The sequence below is a fragment of the Otolemur garnettii genome, unplaced genomic scaffold (assembly GCF_000181295.1).
Source record: "Otolemur garnettii isolate 467f Iridium unplaced genomic scaffold, OtoGar3 scaffold00033, whole genome shotgun sequence".
NCBI lineage: Eukaryota > Metazoa > Chordata > Mammalia > Primates > Galagidae > Otolemur > Otolemur garnettii.
The window spans coordinates 5,936,677-5,961,596 of record NW_003852428.1 but is presented as its reverse complement, the minus strand read 5'-3'; the positions used below and the strand labels follow the sequence as shown (position 1 = coordinate 5,961,596).

At 34.9% G+C, this 24,920-nt stretch overlaps 1 protein-coding gene across 2 annotated transcripts in view; it reads right to left on the bottom strand.

The window, feature by feature from the left end:
* Positions 1–24,920, bottom strand: part of CDH12 (cadherin 12) — a 433,615-nt gene that overhangs the window by 74,960 nt on the left and 333,735 nt on the right. For both annotated transcript variants that reach the window (XM_003789536.2, XM_023513076.1), the window contains one exon: positions 15,178–15,345. In XM_003789536.2, coding sequence (XP_003789584.1) covers positions 15,178–15,345 — 168 coding nt within the window. The remainder of the gene's footprint in view (positions 1–15,177; positions 15,346–24,920) is intronic.

Sequence of the window (24,920 nt, the reverse complement as noted above, 5' to 3'; positions counted from 1 at the left end):
AAATTTTGAATTTTGATCTGGGACCACACTTTGCTATGCGGTATCCATTGTATGTTAGCTTCATGGTGCAAACTTCAATATTAACCTCTTGTTACATCTAGAAGCTTTTCTTTTCTTTCATTTCTATTGAAATATCGTTCAGCTTCACTTCCTCTTATTAAATCCCAGCAATTGTTAATATTGTAATTTTTGTAAAGAGTTTCTTTCTCTGCTTTGAATACTTTTCCTGTCAATTGAGATACTCGTCAGCAGATACAAACTACTTGTATATGAACATCTTACAAAAAAATGTCTCCTGTTCCAAGTCTGATCCCAGCTACTCCCTTCAATTTCTTTTTCCTTTCTGGCAGAACTCATCAAAGGTAGTTGCTGTAATCCATTCCTGCAAACAACTATTATGCTAGCAGCCTTAACCTGCTTACTGAACCCACCACTCTAGGAAAGTTTCCCCCGAGATTGCCTGTGACTCTCATGTCACTACATCCAGTGACAACTTGTCAGCAGCACTCAACACCCCTGGCCATTCCCTACGTCTGAAGTGCATCTCTCCGTCACACATCTCCACTCCACAGTGTCACAGCTTCTCCTTCTCAGCTTTCTTTGTTGGAATTCTCAGAATACATCTAGAGAAGTGATTCTTAAACTTGGCTGCACAATGGCCTCGTATGAAAAGTTAAAAAAAAAAAAACCTGCTAAAACCTAGGGACCACCTGAAACTACTTACGTTTAATTTTTCCCAGTTAGGCATGAAGGACAGGGTTTGTTATACTCCCTCCTGTTCTGTGACACAATCATCACCACGAACCATTGTCTCAGGCTATCCTTATCCAGGCTTTCCATTGCCCGGGTAACTTCATTTCTCCCTGACTTCATTTACTGCCTTTATGTTAATTTTTTTCTTTGTAGTTTAACTCTAACCTATGTATAACTTCTGAGTTTCATACTCTATGTGGTTAACATGTGTTATTCAAAAATGGTACTTGAATATCTCCAGTCATGCAGGTTTTAACATATTCTACACCGAGCTCCCGGACTGGTGATGCCCCTTGGAGGTCTCTCCTACCGGTTACCATCGTAGCTGGTAGTATCGCTATCTCTCCAGTTCCAAACATGAGAATCCACACACCCCCTTCATGGCAAGCCTCTTACTATTGTTGATGATTTTACCTCCTAAAGTCACACAAATCCATCCCCATATTGCCATTTTCACAAGTGCCATAGGCACCAGCATCACAGATTAAGTGACTCAGACTTTGTGTCTGTTACTGCAGAAGCCTGCCTCATGGGGTTCCACTTTACTCTCCCCCCCTGCACCTGAGGCAACGTTTCCATCTGCGCTGCAAAGGTCGAAGGCATCATTTCTATCACTCCCAGTAAAAATTCTCTTTATTCTGTCCCAAGAAAAGTGTGAACCTTTTGGAAAATCCGTGAGCATCAATATGAGAGGAAGATACTTTTAAATACAAACACTCTTTCAATGAAATGGATACCAGCCATCACTTGTATAACCCTTTCTATATTCTGGGCACTTTTTATTTTTATTTTTCATGGGTATAGAATAGTTGTATATATTTATAGGGTACTCAAAAAATGATAAATGCTTGAGGTGAGGTATACCCCAATGACCCCGATTTTAGTAATACCTCCCAGATGCCTGCATCAAAACATCACATGGACTCTACTTTCTGAACACTTTTTTAAGCTCTTTCCCAATATTAACACATTTTATCCTCACATTAAGTATGTAGAATATCTGCTATAATTTGTATTCAGTTATATTCTAGTAATTCTTTAACAACCATATTGGGGTAGGAATGGAGAATATAGTTAAGCCCTGAGTTTCGGTGTTGGTCTATTGCTGTGGTATAAGAATGTCCGCCACAACTTATTTCAACCTAACAATGTGATGTTATCGAACAAAGAGCTGGGAAGAAATGAAATTTTGCACAACTGGCTTTGCCAGGTACAAGTCTGCAAAGGAGGAATTTAGGGGCTGTAGGTCACAAGAGGAAACAGTTAAATATGTCTGTAGTCCTAGCACACTGGGAGGCTGAGCTGGGCGGATTGCCTGAGCTCAGGAGTTCAAGACCAGCCTGAACAAGAGTGAGGCTCTGTCTCTAAAAGTAGCTGGGTGTAGTGGCCGGAGCCTGTAGTCACAGATACTCATGAGGCTGAGACAAGAGAATCACTTGAGCCCAAGAGTTTGAGGTTGCTGTGAGTTGCCATACCCTAGAAGTCTACCTTGGGCAACAAAATGAAACTCTATCTTAAATAAATAAATAAATAAATACAGTTTCTCATCTGGTCTGCCCACGTCGCTTCATTTGGCTTTACTACTTGAAAATCAATCCAAGAAGGACAAAATGCAAATAACTCAAATGTCTTAATTTCTGCTATACCAGAGGATTCAAACAGTAAGTAAGTGTGGATTGAATGGGTTGGGGAAAATTCTTTTTTCGGAGCTTGTAGAACAAAGTATGAAAACATCTAGAAGGGAGCATGAGGAGATGTGAGTGGGTTCTAGAAGGTGGTGGGGCTCTAAAGATAAAATGATTCTGCTTCTGCACCCAAGAAAGGAAGGAAAACTTAATGATTTCTTTCTGTTCTTCCAATTATCTCTGATTACTCAGCTCCCACCATTGAAGTATAAATTATGATGCTTAATGCTATAGTTCCACTGATTCTTTGATTCAATAAACACATGCCTACATGGCCCTGAAAAACTTACTGGGCTTTACAGTATTACGTTTTCAATAAATTTCCTTGTAAATCCCAACCAACTCAATTCCAAATGAGCTATAGACCACAACCTACTTATATTGATAACTTACTGATTGCCAGAATGAAATCTCAGTATAATGAATAGTACCTTAGGATATACTTGAAAATAACTAAAAGAATAGAATTGGAATGTTCCTAGCACAAAGAAATATTAAAATCCAAGATGATGGCTACCCTGATTTGATTAATTCACATTGTATATCTTTGTCAAAACATCACATGTACCCCACAAAGACATACAGGTATTGTATAGCCATAATAATTAAAAATAAAAATAGTATTTCTGGTTCTACAAATTATGCATTTTTAATATATGTAATTTATACACCCACTGTTACTATTAGATAATAGTAAACACACACAGGATGAAGATCTTGGCAAGAATCTCAACATTTAAAGTTCTGTTCTTCATTCCTTTTACAGAGTATATTTACTATTCCCTTAACAACCTTTGTTAAATATGTAAACCTTTCTTATTGCTGCCTTTATCTATGTAATTTCTTATTAATCTAACAAAACGTAGTAAGTGGATAATTCTCAGTGATATTGCCAATTAATGTTACAAAATATTTCACAAATAGAAATATTCTAATGAATTATACAAAAAATGAATACCTTATAATCTAAGCTCCTGAAACAATAAAATGAATTCACATTCACCTGGGAATATTTATTCACTCATAGATTTGACTTCTCACATTTTTTTTTTTAAGATTTTAGGAGGGCGATCTGTGTAAAATTAAATGTGGTAATAGTCTCGTCTCACATGGTATCGTGGTTTCCTTCACCCCAAACTAACTCTTTTAATAACAACCCATTTACTATCTATAACTTTATTGTTGAATAGTCATCATATATTCAGGTTTCACATGTGTATATAATATTTTAAATTTTCTTCCACTGCTTGTATTTTACTTTTTGAACATACCCTTTGTCTTCCCTGTTTTGATGTTTATGCCTAAATTGTTCCACTTGCTAATTATTCCACATCTATGTATAAAATCTATCCGTCATTATTTCAGGGACCACTTAAAGACACTTTTGATGATATTTTTCCTTCGATTTTTATAGTTCTATTTTTTCACAATTCTATGAATACCATACTTTAAATCACATGTAGTGTTTTGCAATGATATCAATATTTTGGTATATGTTCACTTTCCCATTGGCTAATGCTTATTTCAAATTTCAGAAATGTATATATTATTCCATTCAAGATCTTTTCATATCTGCTCTATTATGGTTTGGGAGCCTTTTTTATACATTTACGAGGCCTGGCACTTAAGTTCATGAACTTGCTACCATGTGCTTACGTTGGCCGCATTCTACAAATAATTCAATGAGGTTGCAGAGCCTTGGAGTTTCACAGTGTGTTCAGGTTAATGTGTAGTGGTGCCTTTCTCAGTGGTATTCATTATTGTTGTTGAGTGTTTTTGTGTATCATTGTGAGAATGTCAGAGCATTAATAAACAAACATTAATTTTCTTGTTAAACTTGGCAAGAGTGGAAATGGAATCAGGGATATGTTAGTCTAATTTGTGGTAATAATACCATGAAGAATGTGGCATTATACAAATGGATTAAGCATATTTCTGAAGGAAGAGAAAGCATCACTGATGACAAGAGGTCAGGCCAGCCAGTAATGAGCAAAACTGATAAAAACATTGCAAACATTCAGAGAATTGTATGTCAAATTGTCAGCTATGAGAAGCATAGCAGATCAAGTAAATATAAACAGAGAAACAGGAAAATCCTAACAGAAATCTTGGCATGAGAAGATGTATGCAAAAACGGCCCCAGAGACGCTCTCTGATGAACAAAAGTCAAAATCTTCCAAGACCTTTTGGAGAGGCAAGGCAATGTTTTTGGCCATGTTGTCACTAGTGACGAAACATGGGTGTATTGATCCTACCGGGAAACAAAGCGTCAAAGTGCACAATGGAAGTCAGTCAATTCTCCACAACCAAAAATTTCCATCAGTCCAAATCAAGAGTCAGAATGATCTTGCTAATGTTTTTCCATATCAGACAGACTGATCATTATGAATTTGTACCAGTGGAACAAACAGATAACCAAGATTACTATTTGGAAGTGCTGAAAAGACTGTGTGGGAAAGAGGAAAATGACGTGAACTTTTCACCAGCAACTCATGGCCCTTATATCATGACAGTGCGTGAGCTCACCTGAACCTCCCTCTGTGAGGGAGTTTATAGCTAGGAAACAAATAACCATATTGGAACACTCCCCTACTAACTTGATATGAGTCCAATTATTTTTTTGTCTACCCAAGAATAAAGGATATATTGAAAGGAAGATGTTTTGATGACACTCAGGACATCAAAGGCAATGATAGCTTTGATGGCCATTCCAGAAAAAAAGTGCCAAAATTTCTTTAAAGGGTAGAGTAGGCCCTGTCATACTCTCCTAAAGGTACATAGTCTCCTAAGGGGAGTGTTTCAAAGGTGACCACAGTGATATTAAGAAAGGTCTGTAGCACTTTTGGTACTATGAGGTTTTTTGGTAGGATGAGTTTGCATACTTAACAGACCTCATATAGACATAAATAATTTTTTGCCCAAGTCTATAATATTTTTCTCCAGATAGTATAATTATTAACTTATTTAACAATATCTCTTCTATACATGAGTTGCTTGAGAGAAGAGATTAAAATTTTTCTCTACTTCATGCAGTACAAAATTTAAAAAAATACACTGATCTTTTGTACTTACAACTCAATAAAACACGCAATCAATGAAACATCATTCAATGAATGATACATTTATTGTGTCTGATATTTGTGAATAAAACAGATTTATTATGTACCAAGTCTTTTGTTTTCATGGTTTTTAGTATTGCTTATTGGTTATTTTTCATAAAGAACTACTTTAGAAGTCTAATTCCTAATCTATATGTTATAATTTCTAAGATCAACAAGAAGGCAAATATGAAATAAAGACATATAAACTATGTGAAAGAAATGGTGGTTTTTACATGTATAATTAAAGATCACCACCACAATTAGAAAATGCATGTATTAAAGGCTTGAGGTGGTTCTACTCGAAGTTGTCTGCATGCCATTGTTCATTCTCCTTTTGGGATTTGCTTATACCCCAAACTTAAATGAAGACTTCATGTCTTCTTTTCCTTTTTTTTTTTTTTGTAGAGACAGAGTCTCAGTTTATCGCCCTCAGTAGACTGCCATGGCGTCAAATAGCTCACAGCACCCTCCAACTCCTGGGCTTAGGCGATTCTTTTGCCTCAGCCTCCCAAGAAGCTTAAATATATCTTCTTTAATCTGATTAAGTTTATCTGTACTCTGGACCTCACTGATCACTCGATATTTTTGTTTCACAAATGCTTCTTTGACTCTGACTCCTTCTCGAGAATTCTATATTTTTAACTACATTTTGTTCGTATCAACTCAAGCAGGTTGAAAAGAAAAGGAAATTATGAAAGGGAGAAAAAAGGAAAAAGTACTAAAATAAACATCTGTGCTTTTAGATACTTCAACTGTACGATTTTACTTGACCCTCCCAGAAGCACTGTATATTAATATGGCTCTGTAATTTATAACCTGAAAAGAACCACTTCTGAAAGTAAAAGAATCAGTGTTGGTAATGGATTGGGGACTACAGTGTCAAGTGGAATTATCTCAGGCAAAATAGAATAGATGGTCACCCTTTTTATTATCCTAATTTAATAATGTAAAATCATTAGTCAGGGAGAATTTATTTCATTTACTCAGGCCCCCATGACCAAATAGTGGAGTTGAACTTTCTCCATCAGTATCTATCCCACAGCTTGGGCTCTCTCCACTCTGCAAATCACTTTACAAACATAAAACTTCTCACGGCGACTGTAACACCATGTCCTTTTAGCTTGGATTAGTGAAGCAGTGGACTGAAAGCCAAATATTCACATTCATGGCTCCTTCTCCTAACTGCTAGCTTAATTCTGATCTTGGAAGCTGTTATCTATATTTCAGAAATATTAATGCCACAGCTTTACTATGCTATCCAATTATGTTTTATTGCATCACACATATAACTAAAAAGTTATAAAAAATGTATAAATAAACAGCGTACTCCTAAGGATTAAGGAAGTGAATATGCAAGTTTGCTGGTGAGCTTCAATAGTACTTGTATAATATGTGTGAGCTGCTGACCTCATTATCATCATTACCATATTCAGTAAAGATAAGTGGCAAGTGTCCTACCTAGGGAAAATCTGGGAACTGGCTAATGCAATTTCAATAGGCAAATACAGAAAATTAGACTGAGGATTGTGAACCCGAGAACATTATAAGTAAGAGGGATGAGTAGACCATATCCAGAGTGTTTTTCTACTACTAAGTTGGCTAAGTTCTGTTGCTGGCATCCATAAAATCGCTCTGATGGACAGGAGATTGTCACAAGGGATGTCTTTTCTCCTATTTTTGCAGGAAGGCTGACGGGGGGAGATAGGAGAGCTTTTCAATTCAGATTTTCTTATGTATTAATTTGTTTGCCTGTTTTATTCTATCATAGGCAAAGTTTCATGTTTGAGTTAAGAATTATGTAATGCCAAAAATCCAGCCACCTCTCCAATATTTTAATTAAAACAAATGCAACTTAAAGTGATCTGAAAAGTAGAGATTAATATTGTCAAATATTTTAAAAAGTGTTCAAACATTATTATTATTGATTGCTTTGGTTAATATTACAGACAATATCTTTAACATTACTTCAATGTTAAATTTTCATATAATTCAAGAAAAAAACTAAAAGTAAAGGTCACGCTTATAAAAGATCCATAAATGTGATTGTTCATATGTTTGTTTCTTCTGAGAATATGCAGCGTAAAACACATGTTCTCAGGACCAAGTTAGTCATCAAATATTTCAGCACTACTTGAAAAAAGATTCCTAATGGTCATTAGCCAAGAAGAATGCGATACTAGTAGTAATGGTAACAGTAAGGAGAACCTAACTTAAAAATCTGTCAAGTCTGTTTTTCTTTCATTTGTTTACATTGACCTGTGTTGAATCTAGTGAAAACTCACTATCCAATTACTATTGGAGAATCTGTCTGGAATACAGTTTTTCCCTGAGTTTGTGTTCAAATTGTATTTGGTTCAGTTTAACCTCAAAGTATCTGCATGTGACATCTATAAATTCTTTGGGAGACTTCGAAACAAGATGTATGACTATATATGAGTATTTGTTTCATAAAAGCCTTTATGAAATACTTGGCAAAAACGAATAGATTTCAATATTTAGTCTCTGTAAATATATCTACAGCAGTAGCATTTTAAGTGAATAAAAATATTCTCATGAGACACAAAATAATTTACTTATTTCCTCCATTTTAAAGGAAATGCTTTCTCAGGGAATCAGCACTGTGGTGCTTCATCACAGTAAACAGGTGATTTTGAAATTTCTTCTGCAGATTACGTATAACAGAATCTACCAGAACACTTAACTGAAATTGCAATATCCAGGTCCAAGCTATGTCAACCGAAACAGACTTTGCAATGCTAGGTCATGAGATTCTGAACGATTCTTAGGGCCAATGTAATTTGAGAACCATTGTGAGAACTACTGGTGAATAAGGCTCAAGTTATCATGTTCATGCTTTATCTTCCACACACAGCTATTTTTGTTCCCTTTTGTTGAAATAGACAAAAGATTTATTTGGGAATTTAATTAGAGATGTTTATTTCCATGTAATAAAAAGATAGTCTTGGCTCAGCACCTATAGCTCAGCAGCTAGCACACCAGCCAATACACTGGACCTGGCAGGTTCAAACCCACCCTGGGCCTGCCAAACAACAATGGCAACTACAATCAAGAAATAGCTGGGCATTGTGGTGGGCACCTGTAGTCCCAGCTACTTGGGAGGCTGAGGTAAGAAAATCGTTTAAGCCCAAGAGTTTGAGGTTTCTGTGAGCTGTGATGCCACAGCATTCTACCCAGAGCAACAGCCTGAGACTCTGGGTCAAAGAAAAAAAGAAAAAAAAGCTAGTTTTATAATGTGTCTCAGCTTATTTTTTTAAATAACAGGAGAAGCATCATCTACCTTAGAGTAGCATCACCTACATTAGTTACTACATTGGTAACTCTATTTCTATCATGACTACAATTAGTATGAGACCCAGGTAGCACCTGCATATAAGCTGTTTGTTTAATATTTAAAACTCTAAAGTTTACAGATCTTTAAAATGTTTTTATATTTCCATATCCCCAACTGAGGGAATACACCACACACACACACACACACACACAATCTTAATAAGATGCATGCAATGTGTCTCTCATATATAGACATGTACACATATACAATATCAAAAGTCCATTTGTCAATTTTTGTCTTATTCGTGTCTTTAGAAGGTACTGACCGAAAGGTGGTACATTCATGTACAGTATCTACATAATCTGGACTAAATATAAATAAAACATAAAATACGACTTCTGAAAATTATGTTTTCTCCTTACACTGAAGACATTTAAACAGAAGCATGCTCCAAAAAAACTGGTTTAATTAAACATGTCGTCAAAGAAAGAAACATGTTATCAATTTGAAATTACTTCAGGCTTATTATAAATAGAATTGTTAGATTAAATTGTTTATTAAAATTGATGCTAAATTTGGGAAACATCACACATTGTTATATTATTAACTTCTTTATATTACTGTTTATAACCTCTACCTGGTCTCAATTACGGAAACTTTAACTTACATTTTTAGTCAAAACTACTTACTAGATTTATGTTAAGTAGTTATATGTTCATTTTGCACATTTCATTGGCTCACGCCCACCCCCAGCTTCACGTTTGAATGATGTTGAGGTCGTTATCCTCACATAAATGGAAGTGTATTTCACCTGAGTCCCTTTGCTTTAGCCAGACCTCCTTGGCGTTTGTTTTAGAACAATTGCTTCCATTTTTCCTTCCCATCCTTTCACCCATGTTGGAGATAGTGACCTTTGCTTTCCTCGGGAGCATCATTTGGGTATGTGCTCAAGGTGTTTCACTGGTTTCCACTTCATGAGCTGCTAGGCAGCAGGCTCTTGACCAGTCTCCAGCAAGATGGGAGCTAGAGTTCTAAATAATATACCCCCTGAAGGTAAGGAAGGGAGATTGCTAAGGGAAGTGAGTGATCCTCACCGTGTTCACACACATTGTGGGTAGCAGAGTGCTTTCTCTGGATTAAAGATCAGGAAACGTTTTCTCTTGCAATGTGATTTGTGAATGCAAGACAATGTGTGCATGTATATACACAGGAATTTAAAAGTGAAAAATTATACATAATTGGGAACTCTCGGAATGTGTATGTGTATATATGTGTGTGCGTGTATAAACTTAAATCATAGAACTTGGGTCTTTCACAGTTAATCTCAGTCATCCTCAATACTATCAAACATCAGAAAGCTATCAGAGCACAGTGGAATATTATTTTTGGCTGAACCAAAGCAACTGTCAAAATTCAAAATTAGCATTTCATTATCTGTTCCTTCAGAGTGACTTACTGTAATTTTTTATCAAGAAAATTTAAGTCCAGAATTTAACCATTTTCAAAGTATAAAGATGCCAAAGGTAAACATACAAGAATAGGTTTTGTGGTCCTATCTAAGTGCACTGTGTTCATGTTAATTCTAAGAAAAAATTTTATACATACATATTATAATGAATATTTCCTTAAGAAAACAACATAGGATAGATTTCAAGATGAAAAAAAGAACTAGACTAAACCTGGATGCTGAGAACTGATGACTGGATACGATGAAAAGACAAAACATTTTACGTAAACACATCAATACTTTTTACTGAATAAATTTATAGTAATCAACTTTTTTCATTAATAATTAAATCATTAACCTGCTCATCCTGCAGTCTTCATTAATAATTCAATTATTAACCTGGTCATCCTGTAGTCTTCATATATTATGAAAATTAAATAGAATTAAAAACGTATAGATGCTTATATAGAGATATAGCTTTTTATCTGACAGTTTATATAAACAGGATCAAATACTATTCATTGTTCAATAGGCATTTTCGTTGATGCTATTAATCCTTTAATTTTATTAAGTTTATTAATGTTAATTTCAAGATAATGACAATTTCTTATTTTCAAGTGTCAACAAGTTAATACATAACAACTATGTTTTATGCTGTAATTATTGTGTATATTTTTGATTTGTAACTGAATCAAAATACCTAGCTAGAGATAGCCATAAGTATTTTGGTAGATACTTGATCTAACCAAATAATTACTTTGAAGTGTTGTTCAATGTAATTTGAAGTAAGAATTTTTCTTCAAACAATGATTGGTGTCCTATTTTCTACATTTAAATCTATTTACCATGCAAACAGTCCTCATATCTCACCATATATTGAAATAGAAAAAGGAACAAGCACTCCTTTCCACTTGCTATACATGAAAACTCTCTTTTTAGCCTATGTTGTATATGTCTTATGTTCATTTGCTCTCGTATTCTTTACAAAATTGTTATATTATTATCTAATCATCTGCATTCTTCTATTAATTGGACAAAAAGAAACAAAATTATTATGCAGAAGTAAGTGCCAAAGTGGCCAAAGTGTAAATGTTTTGCCAAATGTGAATTAACCACATCACTTAATTGATTTGATCTTATAATGTATAATTTAGATCACCTTGTTAGGCGGTTTTGTCATTTAAAATTCACGAAATGGAAACCATCAACCTTTTCCTGTTGCTTATTTTAACAGATGGAGATCATTTACAGAGATATCCTTCATTGTTGTAGGTAAAAGCTATATAATTCTATAGAAAACATTTGGCAAAGAAAATAGTTTGCCTTTGTATGAGTTCATTTAGAGGTATTCTATTCTTTCCATTTCAGAAGCAGTATTACTAATTTCATTAGTGGACAGTTTACTGGATCGTCTGTTGTGAAGAGTTTTCTTGGGTATTTGTGAAGACAGAGGCATCAAAGGTATCATAGTATCATAATAAGAGAAAGAGTGACAAAAATTTACCCAAACTTGGACAAGTTACTTAATCTTTCTTTATAATGGACTATTTCTTCAAATTCTAAAATTGTAAAAATACTACCCCACTGTTAAAAGATTTAAGTGAGAACACAAATGCAAATCTCTTTGCATAGTCATGACACAGGGTCATTTGTTAGTCAATATCATGGTCACCATCATCATATCAAATTGGAGGGGAATTCCAATATCATATCAAATTGGAGGGGAATTCCAATATCATATCAAATTGGAGGGGAGTTCCAATATCATATCAAATTGGAGGGGAGTTCCAATACCTCAGAAACTATATATTTTACAACAACAATAAAATAACAAACTATGTATGCATGAATAATGCAAATGCATATGCTACTCAATTTTTTTCCATGTCAAATTTATATAAGAGTATGGATGGAAATGGGTCTTAACAATGTCAAAGCCAAACATTATAATTAGTAAATTTTAAGAAATCATTTTGTGTTAAGCTATGGAAAATAAATCTCATGGAGTTCATCTGATGAACGTTTCTTTAGCATAATAATTGCTTAATAGGCATGAACAAATACTGCCAGTTGTGAAGAATTCTCTTCTAAGTTATTTATATAGAAAATGCGTGTTTTCTTGACTTCTGTATTCAAAAGGATATCCTTTCAGCTTGTAATTTTATATCACATTTGCTGTTTAATTGCTCTCTAGGGGAAATAGTCTGGGAAAAAGAACATTGGCTTCTGAAGAGATAGCTTTTCTGTTTATAAATGTGCTCTGTCTTTTCCTCTAAACGATATAATTCAAAATGACAGTATAGCAAAAAGGTCTTGACTCAACGACACGCAAAACTTCAAGGGGATTAATTTTTTATTGATTCAAAATGTGAAAAAGTATTTTTTCTTATGATTTAAAAATATCTTCTACCTAGAATAGTTTCATATTATAGTCTAAATGTTCAAGCAATACAACCAGAAAATAATTTGATCACCATGATCTACTTGATCAATTTTTTCTGCCCTCTCATTTCTCTGTTTATGGGTGGTGGCAATTTAATAGAAACTGTGATTTTTTTTTTTGCAGGTGCATTCTAAGGTTTTAGATTGTCAGTCAAAGGAAGGTCATAACTTTTTTATTTTAATGTGATAATAAATTAGACAGAATTTAAACTTGAGAATTAAAAAAATGGCACTTAATATTGCTGATCTTGTACAAGTTATTTTATTCTCTATAAGCCTCAGTTATCTTAGTGGTAAAATGTGGAAAATAATGATCTCAGAGTTTTGCTGTGTGAAGAAACAAAATGCTTTAAAAGATCCAATGCCTTTTTTCTTTTTCTTTTTTTTTTTTGAGACAAAGTCTGACTTTATAACCCATGGTAGAGTATCATGGCATCACAGCAACCTCCAGCTATTGGGCTTAGGCTATTCTCTTGCCTCAGCCTCCCGAGTAGCTGGGACTATAGGTGCCTGCCACAACGCCTGGCTATTTTTATGTTGCAGTTTGGCCAGGGCCGGGTTTGAACTCACCACCCTCGATATATGGGGCCAGCACCCTACTGACTGAGCCACAGGTACTGCCTAAGATCCAATGCCTTTTATCCACTGCAAATGGATCTCACCCGGTCATCCTTTGATGCCTGGGGGTTCAACCTTGAGTAAATACCAAACAAGACTACTAATTTATCCAGGTTCTCTTTACCCCTGTGCCCCAGCCTATTTGTTAGGGTCACTACCTTAATTTTTATAAATCAGCTTTCACTCATAACCCCAAGGATATATTCTTCTACTGGCTATATTTGTATACCCCAGATCTGAAAGTCCTCACTGCCACGCTTGTGAATAAGGATATTGTCATTACCTAAAATATATTTGCTATCTCCCATAGCCTAGATTGAAAGTAATTTATATGTACAAAACCCAAAGCAGGGCCCAAGTTTATAATAGTATAATTACTTTTATACACAAGCAAAGTAATCTCCCAATCTACCCTTTTCCATTAACTATTATAAGTTACCACACATATGCAGTTTTAAAAATTAAAATTTAGTGCTTTTAAAGTTAGCAACATATCCTTTAATAATATGGTATGCTAGAGAAACAAATGTTTATATGCTTTGTGTTTCCCTTAATAGCAAAGTAAGGAAAAGTACTGCTCTACAACTCTCTATATGATATGATCATATTATAACTGTATGATCATAACATATTACATAATAACCATTTGTCACACATATTCATATGCTAAAATACTACTTATTTTCTCTTTAATTATTTGAATTTACAAACTGAAATTGTATATCTTTATCATGTACAACATGACATAAGAAATGTAAACCATAAAACTAAGCTAAGGTAAGATGATTTCTAATAACCACCTTTATAGCATTGGGCCACTAGGTATTCAGATCACTAAGTAAAATATTTAGAAAGAAAATCTAGGTTGATGACTTTAAAGGAAAAAAGGGGCAAAGCAGTATAATATGAAAAAAGAAGCATTTAAACTAAAGAATCTGATGCCCATTTATTTAAATATTCTCAGTGTAATATATTTTACTAGATAAACTCAGATACGCCCCTTCTGATGTGGACAGAAGAAAATTGTTTTGTTTTGTCTTTTTAAACTATTCATGCAAATGAGTAATCAATAGTTTGATTAAAATTCTTATAAAACCGATAATAGAAACATTTAGCTTCTGCCCTGGAAGCTGTAGGGACACTGAAGTAATCCTTGAAAGTGCACCAGGAATCAAATAGATACTGATTGGTGTTAATGTTATTCTGTAAAAGGAAACCAGGTGCACCGTAAGTGAGAAGAACTTATTTTCAGTAAGAAACACACAGTTACAGAGAAGATACAGGTGTGAATCATTCTATTGTCACAGGAACTATAGCAATTTTCACCTATTACAAAACTAAAATGAAATAGCTGGTTGGAAGTACAGTCATGCAAATATTATCAATATCCTCTGATACTTAGATGAAAATATTTGAAAATGGCTCAACACATGTAATTGCCAAAGAAAAAGCAAAGAGTTCTAGTACTAATTATATCATTTGTAATTTCCTAGTATATGTGTAATAACTATGAGGTCTTACGTTACATCAGAATTTTGCATGCTTATGTTACTTTTTCACTTAATAAGATGTTAGGGTTATATGTTGCTTCACCAAAATTGATAGCATAAAACCAATTGTTCAACTATTGACTCACTATTTTCTGTTCAAATAACACTGGACATGATTCTCATCAAAAATTTAAGTTCTGAATACATGCAATCTATAAATTATTACCTTCTGCTTCCTACAGACCAGAAGTTTCTGGAAAATTATTTCAACTCCTATAGTATTGAATGACATTATAAAGAATAAATTAAAGGTGACACTAATTTAGACTTAACAGAAAAGATGACATACTTTTGGGGAATCTGGGGGGATTGTCATTGACGTCAGTGAGGGTGATGTTGACTGTTGTGGTTCCAGCTAACCCTCCCAGCTGTCCTCCCATGTCCTTGGCCTGGATGAGCACTTGGTATTGTTCCTTGACTTCTCTGTCCATGTTTGGCAAAGCTGTTCTAATGACACCTTAAGGGGAAAGATAATAATATAAAATTAATATTACAAACACAGCATTTTCCTAAATAAAATAGCATACAAATAGAACAACATGATTTCAGGTAGATTTACTAGCAAAGACATGCTAGCTACAATTATGTGTCTTTTAAAAAGGTGAAACACCCAAATGTCTGATGATTAGGACATAATTTAGTATATTATGGTAATAGTCACATCATAAAATGTTATGCAACAGTGAAAATTATGGTTAAAAAACAATGATCAGCTTTGATGGATGCTCATCTTCTTTAAAGTCAGCCAATTAAACAGGATTTATATATTTGATCCTATCTTTAGAAAATTGTTTATAAAAAACTGATACACACACACATACACACACACACATATACCAAAAATTTTTCATGGTTAAACTGAGAGTGCAATTTTTAACAATTACTATTTTCTAAGTTCCTATTATCTTTATTTTGGGATACCATATTACTTTATTTTCTCACAATGCATAAACCACCTTCCTTGTATATTTCATCTTTCAGGATTCCCCTTAATTATTTGAGCACCAGAATTTCACCATGTTTCTTTAGCACCAAGGACAGCGCCTGATATTTAAAAGAAACTCCGTAAGTATATGTTCACCAATTAACTATGATTGAATGAATCTATATATAATGAGACCTTCAATCCTGAATGTTACAATATGAATGCATATTTACACATAATACTCACTTTTTATCCTTTTGTCCAAGTGTAGAACTAATTTACATTTATATTTATTCATAGTGAAATAACTATATCCTTCCGATTCTTTCAAGTGAAATCATAAATAAATTTTATACTAAATTTGAATCTATAGCCAACACTTTTAGAGAGAGTTTTAACTTAAACACATGTGGCTTTGATAGTATGGTTTCTTAAATAAGGTAGTGTACATGAATAACAAAGATAATATCTACCATGAATAAAAACATAAAACATCTAAATCATAAACCCAATATACATCCCTCTTTTTATATGCACTTCCTACTGTTTACATACCAAAGTGCTTTCTTCTTGCTAATTCAGACTTAACTACAATCTAAGATTTCTTCTGATTCTGGACAGGAGACTGTTGCAAAAAAGACTATCTTCATTTTTACTGCTGCTGCTTTATTGATGAATTGATATTGACACCTTTGTGGTTCAATCTGTTTGTCCTCTCTTACCCTCCTGATACTACAGTTCCAAGTCTCTTAACTAAGATTCTTTTATCTTTACATCTCAGTATTCTGGTCCTACACACCTTAAGTTTTGTGACTTCCTGACTTATAATGCTTACGTTCTCTAGGTAAATACCAGGATGTGATTTATTTGGATGTTGTGTTTTCTGTTGTTAACCAAGATCTATCTTAAATCAATTTACTTTTAATATGAAAATTACATATATATTTTCTTTATGTAATTAATTTGAGGTATGAAAATTTCCAAGATGAAAATTCTATCTGTGTGTGTCTAACTCTCCTTTCTCTCTTTTTCATGAAGAGAGAGGAGACAGAGGTAGAGATTGAGATTCTTTCTGGTTATCTGCTAAACTATATAAATAGTTATCTTCTAGAAGCTAGTTGGATTAAAACATTAAGATACAATTGAGAAAGAAAATAAATAAGTATTGTCAAAGTTATTTTAGAGGAGTTTGTCTGATGATTTTTTTAAATTGTCAGGACACTAGCTCCTCCATTGCACTGCTGGCCCTGATGCTCCATCCTGTGTCTGATGGGTAACTTGCCTAATTGAAGAGTAGTATATTGGAATTTACTACTATCAATTTACTATTGGAAAGGCAATCTCTCCCAATGACTATGATATAGCTCTCCCTCCCTGACACCTCTTCCATTTAAAAACCACTGTTCCAGAGAAATAAAATAGAATATCTATACATTTTTACTAATCCAATTTGATTCATTTACACTGTATGCATGTGTCAAAACATAACATGTACTTTATAAAGATGTACTAGTATTAGGTACCCATATTAATTAGGAAATAAACCCACAGGACAAGAGAATCTTTAACACTAATAGATTGGAAAAACCTGGGAAGAAAAATCTCCTTTTTAGGAAGTTACTCTTTTTATGGTTACTCATTGTTTATTAACTCCCTTTTAACATTTAACAATAAAAAGTGGGTTGCATGGTCTTGAGAGAGGAGGAACTTTGAAAAGACTAGGCTAATGCACTTCCACAGAAGAAGGTAAACAGCAAAAAAAAAAAAAAAAAAAAAAGTCAGTGTTTGTATGATCATGTCTTACCAAAATTCCCATAGAAACATGATACCCATTTTGGTTCTGTTGAGAGGTGGGGCCTGGGGGAAGTGATTAAGTCATGAATGGTCAACCTTTTGAATTGATTAATGCCTTATAAAAGGGATGGAGAAAAACAATCTGGGCTTTTTTGCCCTTCTGCCTTCTACCCTGTGAAGACGCCACTTTATGGAGTTGCCGTGGATGGAACAGGACACCAGGAGACTCCTGCCAACCAATGTCTTGATCTTGGACCTCTCAGCCTCCAGAACCGCAAAAAGCCCATTTCTGTAGTTTATAAATTATCCATTCTAATTTTGTGCTGGCTGCACAGACAGACTGAAACAGAAACACTATGTTTTACTATTTCAGATCTTAGGTTTAGGTTTAAGTATACATCTTTACTTATCCCTCAATATTTTTATGTAAAGATCTAGTGACTGCCTTGGGGAATACTAGCCAAAGCTTTCAAAGAAAAAAAATGAACCCATGAGTTTTATAGAACATCATAAACATTTTACAACAGTGATGCCACCAATTTTAAATGATTCCACCAATTTTAATTGATTCCATGTAATTCTGAAATAAATCCTAATTATTGAATAAATGGTAGAAATATTGAATCCTTCTATGACTCTGGAATCATCTACCAATTAACTTTTCAACCTATATAATCATTATAATTAGAGTAAAAGCAAGAATGAGAAAAATACTCGGTCAACTAATTTTTTCTCTTAATATGAATAGACAAATATGGTTGAGAGAGTTATAATTTTAAAATGATGTATCAAAGGACACTCAGGGTTACAGTGTCCCTCTGCAATCACTTTCCTGTTGTCCGCAAGTCCCTAAGTCTTGGTGAGTGGCAGTTTATTTTGCAAAAGTAAGTGAAATACTTTGAAGACAGCATTTTGAGATGAAAATCATGAAATACTATCAATATTATATAGGAAACGTCTTAAAAAATTATACATGCTAATCCAAGGCATGGTTTTACACAAGATATTTTTTAAATGAAGGATAATTGCAAAACTAAGACAGGAGACAACAGACTCAGTCAGTACTTGTATCAAAAGATGTGTTCTAGCCAGGCACCATTACTAGGACTGAGGGTATATTCCGTTTGAACCTCCAGACTCACTTTACACACTTTTCTGGACTTTGTTCTTCAGCTTCTGGTTAGCTTAGTCCAAGTGGTGAGAGACTGGTAGGTATTAAGAGATTGAGCTTGGGTTTTTGTTCCCGGGGTCCCCCAGATCCCACACTATCTGTTGCCAGGATCCTTCCCCAGACAGAGTGTGAGTCCCCAGACCCCCTCATTCATTCAGTCCCAGTGTGGCAACTGCACTCCCGTTAGCTCTTCCCCAATGCTCCCCTAGAGTGTGTCTGCACCTTAGGAAGTGGTCCTTTTATTAAACTCATCTCATACTGTCCCACGAGCTCCATCTGTTTCCATCTGGGATGAATCCATACACTCTCTGCAAGTTTCTTTCTGTTTAATGGGTGTGAGTTCATGGGAGGAGGGAGTAGATCATAAAGAAGTACCCGAACAATTTAGCTCATTTCCGAAGATGAGGAGGACTGTTAGGAGGAAAATGAAATCAAATGTCTCTGAAGTGTTGTCAGAAAAACCTTCCCTGAGGAAAAGCTTTCCAGCTAAACTGTTAGGGAAGCCGGATCTGGACAGAGCACTGAAGCAGAAGGCGAGCATTACTTTCCCAGAACACACGGGAAGGGTGGTCAGTGTCAGTGTGTCTGCGGCCAGTGGGTAAGGGAAGGACGGTAGGAAATGAGACCACAGAGGGCGACAGCCAAGGTGAGGTCATGGTTTTCAAAGATACAAAAGCCCTAGCAGTGGTTTTCAACCTTCCTAATGCCACAGTGTATTTTCATTGTTAAAAAGGGGTCGCGACCCACAGGTTCAGAACCGCTGCTAGGGGAAGCATCTTAAAAATTACGGGATCCTTTGGCTACTACAAAAACTGAAATCTTCTCTTGGCTTGTATTTAGTAACAGTCAGGAAGGAAACTACAATTTTAGAAACTGTCCTGTGTAATACTAAACCCTTTTCAAATTCGTGCCAGATCTTCAAATAGGTTAATTATTATTATTATCTGAGGCTGTTCAGAGAGAGAAACCTGAGAAAGACTGTTTTGTTTTGTTATGTTTCCCTTTCAGGAACTTAACTTCTTCATGGACCATGGGGAGACTTACTTATCAAAGATGAGATAAGTGAGTGATACTGGTCAGGATTAATAAATTAACTACTAGTCTAGAACGCATTGTGCTATTTTTTTTTTAATCTATGGAATCCCAGTTTAATCAGTTCTGTTTAGAATCTGTATTTTGATGCCATATGTTTAACAATTTACAGCCATAGGGATTAGAACCTATGGTCTTTAATGTACAGCAAAACACTTGCTGGTTACTAGACAAAACATTCAGGTCATGGGCCATAGAAAAGAAATCCTTTTGGCATTTAAGATGAAGCTCAATTTAACTACTTTCAAATTATGTGTTTTATAGGTAGGTACCCCAAATTCCATTTAGCTATGTAGTTTGTTTTACTCATGAACTTATGCAAAATAAACAGAGTTTTCAGAGTAGGCCTCTTTTATGAGGTTGTTTGTTCGTTTCTTAATTGTTTGGGATTCATTGAAAGTACAAAGACTTAGGTTACACTGATTGCATTTCTTAGGTAAAGTCCCTCTTGTAATTGTGTCCCACCTCCGTGAGAAGTGCAATACACTGTGACCCTCCATCCCTCTTCCTCTTCCCTGACCCCACCTTGTATTAGACCATCTACTGACTCCATATTAGAATTGAGTACATTGGATTCTTGCTTCTCCATTCTTATGATGCTTTACTAAGAAGAATGTGCTGTTAAAAAAAAAAGACCATAGATCCATGAAGGAAGGAAAGGAGAAGACTTTGTTTTCAGAGGGAAGAACAATCGATGGACTGGGAACATACTTTCTGGGAAATGGAGTTGGTATATACATCTTAGGGAGTCAGCTTCATATGTATAATGAGCAGAGCTGGGGAAATCTATGAACGTTTATGAGGGAAGTCAGGTTCGTGCATAGTAGATAAACATTTTTACAACATATTCATGTTTACTATGGGATTGGATTGAGTTTTAGTATTAAAATGAGGTGGAATTTGGTTCATTATGTCAAAAGACAAATTATAGGGTCAAAAGTTTGAGTGTGGTCTCCACAAACTGGCTGAAACTGGTTTAGGGTCTGTAGGTATTTATTAATAAAACATGTTTATAAGAGTAGTTCTCTGTCCAATCCTAGTTATAGTGGCACTACAAGGTGGGGAACAGGGATGTCACCTGGCACCTGATGGTCTTTCAGTGTTGGTTATGAGATTATCCAGCTGTAATTGTTTCAGCGATGCATTTCAAGAGGTAGTCTCTGCTTACATAGCAAAAAAGAATTCCTATAGCAATTAGTAATGCAAGAATATACTTGTATAGTATGGCTATTACATCATCTGACTAGCCATGAGATTCTGGTAGTTTTGTTGTTGGTGGTGGTAGTTTGTTTTTGGTGTTTCTTATTTTAACCATAAGGAGTTCAATTTTTCTGTCTATTGGGATATTTTAGCAGTACCATCTCACATGGATAAATATATTTAAAGATTGTGTAGGGGATCATTGACGATTCACAAGAGTATGTTATTTAGTCTCCACAAACAGAATAAGAATTTAGAAATTCCAATAAGAAATGGCTTCATTCCAATCACCCACCCCTACCAGTAACAGGTTTTGAGAAGGTGCCACTGGACATTCACATCTTGAACTGCTTAGATGCCAACTATTCCAGCCACTCCAGATTAACTGAGCCCCTTTGCTTCTCCAAACTTCTCATCCTTACTCTCTGTTCCCCTGTGATTGCCCGCCGGTGCCCACTTAGTGAACATCTTTCTAGTTTCCTCTGCAGTCATTTTTTCTTCTGGGAAGCCATTGTTGGCAACCACATAGGTCCAGGAAGAAACCAGTATATACTCGACATAGGATTCAGTCACAGAACATAGAACATTTGTTGTACTTCCTTACACATTTAACTACTTTCCTTACTCAGATTGAAAGCTGCTACAGGACAGAAAGAAATTTTATTTTCTCTTTCTTAATTTATTATTTGTTTGTTTTGTTCCTGGCACCTAGTCAATGTCTAGCCCAGAGTATGCCTTTACTCCTGGGTTTTTTTTTTAACATAAGTGTACAGTCTTTCTTCATGTACCAAAATTAAGGGATTTTTATTTAATTTAGAGAGTTTTTTGTCTTCTTTAGTTCATATGATAGTCATTATTTTAAGATATCTTTCATTTTTATTTCTCTGCCTGGAAATAATCAAAAAATAGAATAATTTTTCCCTTACTTTTTTTTTCTTTTTAAGAGAGAACATATGCTTTTCTCCCATCTCCTGCTCATGCCCTGAAGAATGCATTTCATTAATTTTCTTCCCATAATAGCTATTTATTTTACAGTAGACAGATTTGGTTTCTTGCAAAAAGTATTGTCCATCTCCAACTCCTCACCCTCCTATTTTGAAGTGAAGTACCCTGGGAGGCAAGTCAAATCTTTATTTGATCATTCTGAATAGTATTACGAAAGAAGAAAATATTTTTTTTGCCAGTAGTGTCCACGTAAATCATTTGTTCCACTCAAATTCCTAGTGATTTAGACCAGCTCTGTACCTCCTTAGGGGAGAGAGAATGAACAATGGATGCCTGGCTCTATTCTGCACTCATTGAGCACGAACACCCAGTCTGTTCTCAGAAGATGAGCTATAGTGGTGAGAACAAAACATAAACCTCTTCTCTGAAATCCCTCAGAGACTGTCAGCATCCCTCAGAGTAAAGCTCTCACATAATCTTCACCTTCCCACTGAGTCCTCTGATCTTCTCTCCTGTGATCACTCCTTCACTCACTGTAGCTGTATCTTCTCTGCATTAGAAATGGTCTTCCTGAGGTTTGCTCATGAATAGTTCCTATTCTGTCTAGCGTACATTCCCCTCTCCAACATTTAGTATCCTTTTCTATACTTGATTACTCTCTCCTTAGCCCTTATGCTATTTAGAACACTGTATGTTTTCCTTATTTACTCTGTTCTGTATTTCCCCTTTGCTGCTCAAGGTCGGGGTGGGATCGTTTGTCTTTATTTTTTCTTCTCTGTGTAATGCCTACCTAAAGGAATATCAATCACGATAAATATTAATAAAATGAGTAACAGAATAATAACTAAGGAAATAATGGGAAAATATGCATGTATCCTTTAAGAGAGATTATGATTTAACATATTGCTAGTAATCTCTGTCCTGATTAATCAAAATACTTGTCTAATTTTCAATAAGATAGAGTTGTTGATATAGACTTTAATGTATCATAGCCATTGTATATAAGAATATATTGATTAAAGATTATTTTTAGATCTGAAAAAGATTTCTCTCAGTAGGCCATGGGCTGTGGTGTTTACAAAGGCATGATTAACCTTTTCAAATAAAGATTTGGAGGAAGCATCACAAAATATATTTTAATTCACACATCTACTAGGGATAACTAATAGATAGCAGGGTAGAAACAGGAATAATACTGAGAGACTGAAAACTTTGGCAGTGATAACACAAGTTTATATTCTCAATTCCACAGCTCAGTTATAGTAAAGTTATGAGAGGCGTGATATTACAGCAATTAATATGAAAACTTACTGAGTTTCTTTCTATTTTAATTTTACATTAGCCTAAAATGTACAATGGAGTTTTTCAATGCTAGTGAATTTTTGTCTATAAAAATACTGTGCCCATCCCTGAACATATGAAGTATATATTTCTTAATCACTTCTGTTTATGTATTTAGAAGACAAGAATAGTTATAGTCAGATTACTTTCAGTAAGAAAGGGAGTTTAGGTACCAGAGTCCATATGAATGTAACTTCCCAACTACGGCACGCCTTCACTGCTCTTCAGAACATGAGTCACTGTCCCCATAGAGTTTTTTACTCAAGAGCTTTTCATCCCTCTGACCAGTTTATGTCTGGTATCTCATGGTAGCATAACAAAACTATAATCTAATTGTATCCTACAAAACTATAATCTAATCTTCTGAGGACCCTATGAGCTCCCTCTAATAAAGGGAATCTATTTGAGGATCTACTTGATTCATCTCAGTACTGTGATAGCAAAGTACCCTTCAGGCCAAAATGAGTGTGTATCAAATGAATTAATGATCAAATCCAGCACAATTAGCTTATTACTCAGTATCTGCTTTAACATGTTCAGTAACATGAAGCATCCAGTTGCCTGAGGTGCTCCTTTTATTTACCAAAAAGTTAAAAAATATATACATAAATGTTGTCATCTTTTTGTATGTACATGTATATATTCACGAAGCCAAAATTCTCTCTTCGTGTAACTCATACTGCCCGTTGTTATTCCTTTTCCTCTCAAGTAGCACAGAATACAGATAGTTCCTCCTCTACGTGACAGCTCAACCATCTCCTAAAGGCATGTATCACCTCTCACTGAAGTATTTTCCATTCAAAGCCAGACATTCTTAGTTCTTTCTGCTGATGTGTGCATCATATTATTTCTAAAATAAGGCAACTAGACTCAGACGGAATCGTCTTGAAATTTAACAATGCAGAATAAAATGAAGGAATTGCCTACACTGCATTTCTGGTCATAATTTTACCGCACATATGTAAAAATATTACAGAATATCCACCGTTCTGTGTTGCTTCATCATGATAAGTGTTTCTTTCCCTGACACCCTTTTCTTTCTTTTATGTTTATTAGCATCTATTGTTTTCCTTGCCCTTTCCTGGTCTGTAATCAATCCTTGTCTTACTGCTTCCTGGAAATTCACTCATTGTAGTAAAAAACTATTAAAGGAATGACTTCTTTGTGTAGGCAAATTCTTTTATTTTGCCCATAAAGGAAGAATAAGTCGATGTTTCTCTAAGTAGCACCATCTGAGGTATCTGAGCTCTGTATTTATTCTGAATTAGCATCAAAAGAATTTCCGATACCAATTTGACCCAGTATTTCCTCTTTTGATGTCTACACAAAAGAAAGGAAATCAGCGCCTTATAAGGATATCTGCACTCCCGTGTTTATCTGACTTAGGACTCACACTTAGGAACAGAGGCCATTACCTTACCAGTGATAGTTACAAATTCAGGGAGTTAAGGGCAAACCTACAGAATCTATATTGATCATAATCCAGGGGCTGCCTGCATTATTCACAATAGCCAAAAGATGGAAACAGCATTGTCTGCCAGTGGACAAATAGATCAAAAAAAAA